The sequence below is a fragment of the Lolium perenne genome, chromosome 1 (assembly GCF_019359855.2).
Source record: "Lolium perenne isolate Kyuss_39 chromosome 1, Kyuss_2.0, whole genome shotgun sequence".
Lineage (NCBI taxonomy): Eukaryota > Viridiplantae > Streptophyta > Magnoliopsida > Poales > Poaceae > Lolium > Lolium perenne.
Genome location: NC_067244.2, coordinates 12,510,860 through 12,521,941, shown reverse-complemented (window position 1 = coordinate 12,521,941; position 11,082 = coordinate 12,510,860). Strand labels below are relative to the sequence as shown.

The following is an 11,082-nucleotide window of genomic DNA, read 5'->3' as shown; positions in this document are numbered from 1 at the left end:
TAGGAGAATCCTGGCTGGCATCTCTTGATAGCCATCATTAAAGATTGTCAACTACAGCAAGTACTTCTAAGAAATATGTCTAGCTATGAACGCAACACTTGATTACTGTAATATTGCCTCTATGTAACTATGATAGGCTTCTATTAGCTTACATGTTATGACTTCTAGAATTAATCATTGGCAATATTGTACTGCTCAGGCTTGCATTCCTCCATATAAACAACCAACATATGAGCTCTACAAAGATACCAAAATAACAACCTATAGGTTCACATGTTATCAGCACCATGTGTCTTTGTTGGTTGGAAAGCTGTTGTGCATTGATACAGGACATGGATACTGCTACTATTTGATCAATGGCACATTACCAGCCTATAGATTTTCTACCATATTTTGTCTTGCAATCATCCTATCCGCCGCGCCAAACCTTGCTACTATGCAATTAAATTTGCACGACAAGTAATTCATCGGAAATATGCGTACGCAAGCAAATATTGTAGCCGCAAAGTTAATTTAGATCGACAGATCCGATAATAGTCTATTATCAAGATTGAAACCCGATAATCGAGGCCAAAAATTCTGGAACCGGAAGAATAAATGCAATCTTTCGCCAAAAACCTGCTCGGCCTCGGTGGAACATTTAGGTCTTGCTTAATTTCAGAGTTTTCACACCTGATTACCTAATGATCCTCAAAGAGAATCTGATAAATAAACACATAAAAGGAGAAATTTTGATGTTCTGGCACCTACAACTCCAAACAATCATAGACTAACCGGAGACAAAAGCAAGGAATTCTTAATAAATCAAATAAGCTGAAACAAGCATTATGTAGATAGACAGATTCATTGGGCGGGCATAACTGAAATATAAAAAACTAACGATCGGAAACAAGCATGATGATATATCGCTAGCTCGAGTAGTCTGATGAACTAGTTAAGCTTGGTCGCCACCCCTTGGTGCTTTTTCATGACGCCCGGGCGGTGCCTCCGACGCCCTCGATGTGACAGAGCATAGTCTTTCTCTTGGTCATAGTCCTCGTCAACCTCGGCCTCACGGGTGACAATGCCCTTGGCCTTGAGCTGCCTGGTGAAATCTTCCTTCCGCTCAAGCATCCATCTATTATAGCTCTCGGCGACCGGGGCTGTGTCGACAGACATCATGTACATAGTTGCCGCCATCTCCGGGAAACGTCTGATCAGTTCGTCCGATATGTCCACCTTGTAGGGCTTAGGCTTGAAGTTCATCACCTGCCTCACCTCGCTGGCTGGCACCTCAAACACGATCTTTATCTTTTTCTTCATCTCCGTCGTCATCTCTGTCTCCCCGGATGCGTTCTTCTCAACTTCCGGATCCACCATCACCTCCTTCTCGGATGAACTTGGTGTGCTTGCCATCTGGATCTACAACACTGCTATTGATTGTTTGGGTGAGAAATCAGGCGCCTCTCGATGCCCTTTTGTATACAAGATACATGGGGGAGCGAGTCCTTGTCGGACTCCTCTATTCGTATAGGCAATTACTTTTGGATTCGTTTCGATTCCTAGCAGGAATCGGCAGAAAAGTATCCGGGTCGATTTTAGATCGACAGACCCAGAACTGGTCCGTTTAGGATTGAAAAAGGCACATGAATTCGAAACAAGAAATCCTTTAGGAAGTAAGTCACGTACCCAGGACCTGAGGACGCAGACTCCTGAGGATTTGTTGGCGCCTCCGGCTTTGCTTACTTTCCCTAAACCAAGGAGGGGAAGAACTGATTGATGATCCGGTCGGATCCTCTTTTCTAGAAAAGCAATGTATTGCTGGGAGCCTGGGATGAAACAGGCCGCACAGAGGAAAGCCAAAAATTAAGTAGCCAAAGCCAGTATAACATCACTTTCCTGGCCCGGCCCGGCCCATTTGTAGAGCGTGTCATCGAAAAAGAAAAATAATACACACGGGAGATGGGATTCGAAGTTGGGTCTCAAAATGCGAAAGAGGTACTTGCCGCTGGGACATTGACATGATGCGTGTTAAAACTGCACACCTGCTATATTTATTTTGGATACTGCTGGGTGTCCCCGGGGATCTGATTCCCCAGTCCCCGTTCCCAGCTGTCGGATCAACCATTTTGACGGTTAAATTTGCATGTAGCAAAAAAATACCTTCGGCAGCAAAAAAATCACCCCCGGCAGCAAATGACTGAAGCAAAAAACGGTTCATTCAGAAAAGAATGTAAAAAAGGCTGGGCTCGTCGGAAACCACGTAGCAAACATATTATGCAGATATAGCAAAACCGCAAATAAATTGTAGCAATTTTTTTATTCATATGCTGCAAATCCTCTAAGACATCAACGGAGACATCGTCTGCAGCCGGCAGCAACGCCGTCCGAGGTTGCAGCAACTTTGTCCGTTCCGCCACAAGTTGCTAGTAGCAACGCCCTATGCCTATGGTAGCAAAAATCCACCCTCCGCCGGTAGCAAATGCCGGACACCTTAAATAGCAAAAACGACCTCCGCAGGTAGCAACGCCGCAGGCCTAAGGCAGCAAAACTCCTAACGAAGCAGAGGAGCGCGAGATGGAGGCGGCGCTGGTAGCATCGGCGGCGACCGCTTGTAGCATCGACGCCCTCGGCTGATAGCACCATTGACAGCCACTAGTAGCATCCCAAAAATTGGGCTACACAGCAGCGTCGTCGACCGAACATGGCTGTAGCACGTCGACGCCTGGCCCTTAAAGGTAGCAACGCCGGCCTCCGCCGGCAGCAAGGCACGACCTTGCCGCATGTCGTCGATGTCTAGTCCGTCTTGCAGACGTCGCTCGAACGTTGCTCGCTCCGACAGCGCCGCCGCCCGCGCCAGCAGCACCACAATCCCTCGCGTGCAGCAGCGCCTCCTGGACTTGTAGCTTCATCTACGCCTTGTGGTAGCACCGCCGTTGGTCTCGACGGCCTCCTTGCAGCACGGCGGCGCTTGGTAGCAACCGCCACCGGCGTTTACAGCAACAGCTTGTGCCGCTTGTACCAATATTCATGGGCGCGTGTAGCAAAACGCCGCATGTGTAGCAGCCACTGCCGCCCAAAAGTAGCAGACGCCGACGACCTGCAGACGCCGACGACCTGTGTAGCAGCCACGCGCTCGCATATGTGCAGGCCTGCGGCGGGATGGCTCGCCAGAGGACGCCCGTGAAGCACGGAATCGCCTGCAGACGCCGGCAGCCACATGCGGCGCAGAGGGCCTCGAAGGCCGCGACACGTCGCAGCCGGCGGCGCCGGAGACGGTGGAGGCGGCCGGCACACGGGAGGATCAGCGCGGGCACCGACAAGGATGCAGCGCGGCCGCGCGCAGGGGACGCTCTGGCTGGGCTCCGACGAGGACGCGGTAGGGCGCCTGAAGGAGGAGGAGGTAGGGGGCTGCTGCCGCTGGCGAGGGCGGGGAGACTGCTGGAGGAGGACGGGGGAGGCGGGCCGGCGACGAGGCGAGAAGCTCGACGCAGCGGGAATGTGCGGTGCCGTCGACGGGGAAGTCGCAGTGGCCGTCGGCGGGGAGGGCGCGGTGGCCGGCTAGGTGGGGCTGGCCGGCGGCTAGCGAGAGGCCGGAGCCGACCTCGATTGAGTTGTGTATCAGGATTTGGGGCGAAAAAGGGGAAAAGCAGGAGGTAGAAGACGACGCAGTTAGGTGGGGCCCAGCGACACGCGTCGCACGCACAAGCAGGAGGCTGCGAGACGTTCGTCCCCCGGGGGATCTAATCATTTTCCATTTATTTAGTTAGACCCGAGATTTGATTTCCGTACTGAGCGTTGCCTCTTCTTGTAGCCCGAGGGTTCTATTCTTTTATACGTATGTACTTAGGATATCTTTCCAATTTTTTCCTTTATATGTTTCTTTTATTTTTATTTTGTTTTTTCATGGTTTTATTTTATTTTACCTTTTTTGTTAAACCAATATGTGTATATTAACGTCTCTTTTTCTTCTTTGTTTTACTATGCATTATTTTCTGGCGTCGTATCCTATGAATCCCCAACTTTCCTGTATCCGTGCATCCGGCTATCCTCGTCCACCAGGTCTGGATCGTGTGCGTCTGCTCATTCCAAGGTAGTTTTGCCTAAAGTGCCACGTCCAGCCCGTTTATTTTGCACATTAGCCCTTGTACGTCGAAAAGCCAATACATGTCAACACCTTGTATTATATCCCTAAACAACAGGCGGCGACTGCGACGACCGCGATGAGCTTAGCGGTTCACTTGACGGCGACGGCGATGAGGTCGGCACCAAGTCTGCGAGACGCATCTCCAGTGAAAATCCATCCACGCTCGCCGTTGCCGGAGTCGAGTCGCCTCTCGACGGCTTCGATGTGATCTGCGGTGCCTATACAGGTCTATGGGAGCCGCATGTGGCGCAGGTCCTCATTCTCGCCGGTCCCTGACGCGGAGGACGCCGGCGTCTGCAGCCTCCGCACCAATGGCGTCTTGAGGGAGCCCCACCTGCTCCTGAAGATGCCGGCCTGCTGCTGACTCGCGTGAGCTGCGACCACAGAAGAGGATAGCTTCATAGCTTGGGAAATTGGCCGGCTACAGGCTCTGAATTTTCATTGTTCTTGTTTACTGTATCTAGTACTTGCAAAGTGTAACTCTGTAAGTTGCTGTGAATGGAAATTTGAGAAAGAACAGGTCATACATATTTTTTAATATGTTAACAAAACCAAATGATTTATACAAGGGAAAAGTGTAACTCAAGGTTGAGAACATATGGAAGTTCAGAGTGCTGAAACAACTACTTACATGAAGTGTTCAGAAGCTACAACCGAAGACCACAATCCAAGATAAAATGTATTGTTTGGAATGGAGAATTCCATCATGATTCATGTCAATTTGCGAAAACTTGCTGCAACATGTTGTTGCTTCGAGCTTCCGTACCTGATAGAAATACTGTAATTCTTTGCAGCTGCTTACCGCTAAGACAAGCAGTTGGACAAAATAAAAATTTCTGAGCCATTACATAAAGACACTTTGTACATCAAATAAAATTTTGATCGGTGCGGCATGCTGCATCAGTTCCACGACTTCCACCTGAGCTTTCTTTCTTCACCTGCCCCCCAAAAGAAAAGTTTCAGATACCAATTTGGCATCATGATAAAGGTTCATGTGATAGGTGAACTTCCATATGTTCTTAATTCTTAGTTTACAATGTTGCCATATAGCAACTTTTTTTAACATATCAAAACATCTATGCCTGATTAAGAATCTCAAACATGACCATGTTTATCTTCATGTACTTTTATATCTGTGTTAAAATCAATCACAATTGCTAGAAGCTTTCATCATACCAGCTTGATAGATAGCAGTAGCATACTAGGACCAGCAACCAAATGTTGCTTGTCATTTTCATTAAGGCAGAGAAATGGATTTACAAGGTTTTACATGTGGCACAACCACCCAGACCGACAACAGCTATAGCTACAACAAAGAAAACTACTCCTCCCTAGTACCCACTAGTCATCTTCTTCTCCCTGCGTGTGCCAAGTTCCACATCCTCAATTCTTCATTGGCGAGCTGGACGAGCTGCCCCAGGGCCGTGCTTTGCCCCTCAAATGTGCGAGCATTGCGTTCCAGCCATATCCTTCTCATCCTTGGCATGGCGATGGCAGCCACTTCTTGCCTTTGAGATTTCGGATGTCGATTGGTAAGTGATAGCCACCAATAGCTACAAACAGAACAAAGATGTGTCCAGTCCTTATCACAATTAAAGAGATAACTTTATCTATGAACAGAAAGAATGTGTTTACAATCAGTTATAGCAGCATACAACACCCACACTCTGTTCCTAATACATGGGGCTAATTCACGTGTCAACTTGTTTCGTTTTCATGCGATCTTGATCACTCGGGGTTCAAGAAGTACATCACACAATAAGATAATTTCTATGTAAATGGTGCATAATATAGACTCTACAGACATCAATGCCCTTTTTCTGTACTGGTGACACCGCCTAAGCACTCTCAGACTCAAGAATCACTGGATTAGTTTCGAAGCCAGACCAAGTCGTAAACCATCGCAACCGAACAATCTTCCAGAACTCAACTAGGATAGACAGACTATCACCTGACCAATGTCATTCATAACAATCTGCAGTTTAATTGGTACACAGATTCAGTTAAATCTCACACATGCAGATGCAATTTCTTTAGCAATTTGAGGTCCTCACCTGTAGCAGCGACGGGACGGTGGGCCTGAAGTCGAGCTCGGCGGGCGGATCCATGGTGTGCTGCCTCCACAGGATACACCTTGCCTAGCCCCCTTCCATGTCGGTGGTGGTGCCCCTCAGCATCTCCTCCGGCAGTAGCTCGACGGCGGCGGCGTCGGTGTCGCCGACGCTCTTCGACTCTCTGCACTAGCCGAAGGTCTTGCCGACCATATTGAAGGCGGCGCTGCCCTATTAGTTGTCCACGGCGGAGGAACTTGAGGAGGACGGGTGCGTCCATGGTCTCGTCGGCAGGGGAAATCGAGGCCATTAGTCCACGACTTGGTGCAGGGATCACGGGTGGGGTTTCAAGAATTAGAGTTAGGGGGAGTTTTGCAAAAAGAGATGTTGGTTAAGTTCAGAAGCGGGCATGTAATTACAATTTTTCTACAGACTCAGCGCGAGGCACAGGATTTAGATCGCTCGGCCCGGAATGAACGGATGCAGGGATACATGAATTGGTGGGATTCATAGGATACGACGCCTTATTTTCTATAGGTACGATTTCTTGTTATTTTATTTCTTCTTTCTTACATTTTTTATTAATTTTTTTTCCATTTTTTTTGTTTCATTTCTTTTTTTTCCATCTAGACCGTTATTCTCCTCCGTGTAGGTCGTTGTTTCCTTTCGTGTAGGCCGTTGTTTCCTTTCGTGTAGGTCGTTGTTCCGCTCAGTGGAGGTCGTTGTTCCGCTTTTTCTAGGCCATTGTTCCCCTCCATGTCGGTCGGTGTTCCCCTCCATCTAGGCCGTTGTTCCCTTCCGTGTAGGTCGTTGTTCCGCTCCGTGTAGGTCATTGTTTCCTTTTTTGTAGGCCATTGTTCCCCTCCGTGTCGGTCGTTGTTCCCCTCTGTCTAGGCCGTTGTTCCCATGTGTCTAGTCTCTTGTTCCTCTCCGTCTAGGCTGTTGTTCTCCACCATGTAATCTATTGTTCCCCTCTATTTAATTTGTTGTTCCCATCTGTCTACGGTGTTGTTCCCATCTGTCTACGGTATTGTTCCCCTCCGTCTTTTGTTGTTGTTCCCACCCGTCTAGGTTGTTGTTCCCATCTTTCTAGTGTGTTGCCCCTCCCCCCGTCTATTTCGTTCCCATCTGTGTAGTGTGTTGTTTCTCTCCGTCTATTTTGTTGTTCCCCTCCGTCTAGTGTCCTGTTCCGCTCCGTAATGGATGTTGTTCCCCTCTGTCAAGGTTGTTGTTCCCCACCGTGTAAGAGCATCTCCACTCGTCTCCCCGCAGAGCCCCCCACGGCCACTTTTTTTCATCCGGACGGCGAAAAACGGCCCAGTCAGGCCCCCGGTTCCTCGTTTTGATCCGGATTTGAGCCTATTTTCGTCCGGACTCCCCATGCCATCCCCGGCCCCCCGGGGAGCGCTCGGGGACTCCGGATGAAGCTAAACCAACCGCCCACGCCCACGTGTCTCCTCTTTCGTCCGGATTCCCCGAGCCGTCCTCTTTTTCCCCGAGAAACGCCGCTTGGGGAGCACACGACTGGAAATATACTGCCCCCCACGCCAAATCTTCCTCCAATCCGGACAAAAATTTCGCCGGATTTGGGCGTGGGGAGCGCCAACGAGTGGGGATGCTCTAATCTGCTCTTCCCCTCCATTTACGTTGTTATACCCCCTCCGTCTATTTTGTTGTTTCCCTCCGTCTATGTTGTTGTTCCCATCCGTTTTAGTGTGTTGTTCCTCTCCATCTATTTTGTTGTTCCCCTTGCAATCGTGGTTTGTTCCCTTGCAATCGTAATTTGTTCTGCATAAACTTATTTTTGTGTCGTATTTTTGGATGCTCTTATTTTTGCTTTTTCTATGGTCGGATCCTAGGTGTAGAAACAGGCTAATCCAATTATTTATACAGATTGATACATGCATGGCCACATTAGCTAGCTAGCCATTAGTGAGTGTTTGACCAGTGTGTTGTGTGTTGTGTCGTGGAATACCATGCAAATATAATACTATGTACTTTCCCTTGCCGTAAAAACCATGCACGTACCTGTTCGATCCCAAGTGTAGAAGCAGGCCAATCCAACTATTTATACATATTGGTACATGCATGATCACATTAGCTAGCTAGGCATTGGTGAGCGTTTGACCAGTACACATTGCCATCAAAACCATGCATGTACTGACCGTACAAAGCACAACTTTGATATCTTGAATCAGCCAGACTACTGCGTACTGTCCACGCAAAAAAAAAAGCCTATTGCGTACAATTCATGCGTACTGCCTTCGGCCCCACGAGTCCATATTCAGCAAGCAAGTTGGGCCGGCCCATCCCCAGGATTCCTGCACAAACTTGTTCCTAAACAATACTTTGATTGATCAGAACTTTATACTACCTAAGTCCTATTACTTATGTATCATCAGGTATGAAGAGAAGACAAGCATCGCACGAGGAGGAGAGGAGCAGCTGGACGTGAAGATGGATGTGGAGCTGGACAAGGAGCTGGACATGAATATATCTCAAGAACGCGCGAGGGAGGAGCGGGAGGCATGCGCGAGACGAGAAGACGAAGTCCAGGCCGGCCCAGCACCCGGTCAGACCGGTCGCCCAGACCCTAGTTCTTAGTTGTTTGCTCTGCAAAACTATTGAATTTCCTACACCATATTGCTTGATATTGTGTAGATCTGAATGTCTTGTGTGATCTGTTGTTCCATTGGGAATTAGACGGTTGCAACTTACCGCTTCGTGGTCGGCGGCTACGTGCGCAAGTGTGTGGAGTTGTGAATATCTTGCAGGGTTGAGAGCTGTTGCATACCAATCGAGAGATCTCGTTGCGTCATAAAAGTTATCATCCACTTCATCCAAGTTACCTCCGCTGCAATCACCCCGTGATCATCATCACCACCGTTGCTTACTGAGAAGATCGGGCCACCCCGTATCATCTTGGTATCAGATTCTCGGGTTCCCTCGGTAAGTCATCCACAATCAACCCCATAGTTGAGTTGTGAGTGTTTCCTATCCAGAAAAAGCCAAAAATATTAGGGTTAGGATTTGCCATAGCTTTAGATTGCACTAATTTCGAGTTTTAGTTGCTTTTCGTAGTTGTTTTTGCGTATATTTTTCTTTCATCTAGTTGTTAGGGTTTGAGTCTCTACTATCATCTAGTTTCAGTTTTTGTTACTCAGAGTCCACATAGCATACAGTGTGTTTGTCCCAACCATAGCCACAACCTTTCGATATAAGTGACTCAGAGTCCACATAGCATACAGTGTGTTTGTCCCAACCATAGCCACAGCCTTCCCCAGAAGAGACTAGTTTTACCGCTCGACAGGCTGCTCATTAGGGTTTGGTGCTTTGCATTATCTTTTGGCCGTGTTATCCAGGAGTTGTGTCATATAAAAAAATAGAAAATTGAAAAGAAGCAAAAAGAGCTACATAGATGCGTGTTATACAAAAAGAAAATACAAAAAGAAAAGTGATGTGCTAGAAGAATCAAGTGAAGGCCTAAGTTTACTTTACTGCACCCGTAGTTGAGCAATCTTGTGCCTGTCTCGTTGAGCTTTGCTAGCGTCTCTCTAGAGCATTGAAACATTTCCTCCATATAGTTGCATTGCCACATTTATCGCCTTGTGTGAGTATCATTGGTTGTCTACGTTCAGCGCTAGAGCTTGTTATTGGTGCAAATAGGTAGCCCACCTACAGCCCCACATATATATATCCTGCTTTGCCCTGTGATTTTGTTCTTATACCCTTGATATTCGCTTCACTACATCCGTGCACTAGTTGTCACTACAAATGGTAAGCAATACTAATTCACTTTGGAGCGGTAAGATTTCTTTTTCTTATCAGTTTTGAGTGAGTTGTGAGAGTACCACCATATATATTTTTGATTTAGTGCACTAACCTACTAACCATGTCTGCTAGTGATGAAAAAATTGTTAACCAGGAGAACAAGAACTCCGCGGATTTGATGACATGGAGGGAGTATGAGGCTCTTCGTAATGAGATGCGACGTGAATTCGCACTCAGGATGATGAGCTTAGGGGAACGGTCCAAGGGATCTCCCAGAAGCTGGATACTACATGTGAGACCGTCACTACAATAAAAGATCAAATGACGGATATACAACGCAGTCTTCTAGATTTGCGACTAGCTGTTGAGAATTTGGCCCAACAACAACAACAAGAAGAAGACGACGAAGATCCTGAGCTTCAAGATGACGCACATAATGCTCGTGGTGCGCCACGTGGTAATCGTCCTCCTGGGTTTGCTGAACTCCGACGTCCAGGTCGTGGGTTTGAGGAAGAAGATGGATTGGGTAAGCCAAAGTTATCCATATCCAAGTTTGAAGGAGGTGCTGATGTTGAAGAATACCTCACTTGGGAGCTGAAGATTGAGAAGTTATGGCGCCTACATAATTACACTGAAGATAGGAAGATCAACCTTGCTTCTTCCGAATTTGATGGCTATGCACTTCGTTGGTGGGATCGATATGTTAGTGCTCGCGAAGAATATGGTGAACTTCCTTTTATCACCATGCGTGCTATGAAGGCGGCAATGACAAAGCGTTTTGTGCCCACAAATTACTTTCGCAATATATATGATAAGTTGACCCTATTGAGACAAGGTGTGAAGACTGTGGATGAATACTACATGGAGATGGAGATGCTCATGCGGCGTGGCCGTGTCAAAGAATCCCTTGAGATGACGATGACTCGTTTTCTCAAGGGTTTGAAGTATGATATCAAAGGCATTTTTCGTCATTACAGTTACACCACTATGAATGAGTTGCTACATCATGCACGAGAAGCTGAATCACAGTTGGCTGACGAAGCAAAGGTTAAGGGTCGAGCTTCAGGAGCTGGGCGCTTCACGCCTCGTGCGCCCCCACCTACGGTGCCGGCGCCATCGACGCGCTCCGCCCCT

General features: G+C 47.7%; 1 protein-coding gene and 1 long non-coding RNA gene across 2 annotated transcripts; both read right to left on the bottom strand.

The window, feature by feature from the left end:
- Positions 1-722: 722 nt before the first annotated feature.
- On the bottom strand, positions 723-1,844 carry LOC127320875 (uncharacterized). The gene is made up of 2 exons (XM_051349956.2): positions 1,669-1,844; positions 723-1,409 (listed from the first exon to the last, which is right to left on the bottom strand). Exon 2 carries the CDS (start codon positions 1,393-1,395, stop codon positions 931-933), a length of 465 nt encoding a protein of 154 aa, XP_051205916.1. The 5' UTR covers positions 1,396-1,409; positions 1,669-1,844; the 3' UTR covers positions 723-930.
- A 3,474-nt stretch (positions 1,845-5,318) lies between these two features.
- On the bottom strand, positions 5,319-6,670 carry LOC127320882 (uncharacterized). Its single transcript, XR_007863607.2, has 2 exons — positions 6,181-6,670; positions 5,319-6,101 (listed from the first exon to the last, which is right to left on the bottom strand). It is a non-coding gene; the product is annotated as an uncharacterized lncRNA (long non-coding RNA).
- Between the last annotated feature and the right edge of the window lie 4,412 nt (positions 6,671-11,082).

What these genes read in the sequence shown, in the direction of transcription:
- LOC127320875 (XM_051349956.2), bottom strand. Translation starts at nt 1,395, where the DNA reads ATGGCAAGCACACCAAGTTCATCCGAGAAGGAGGTGATGGTGGATCCG.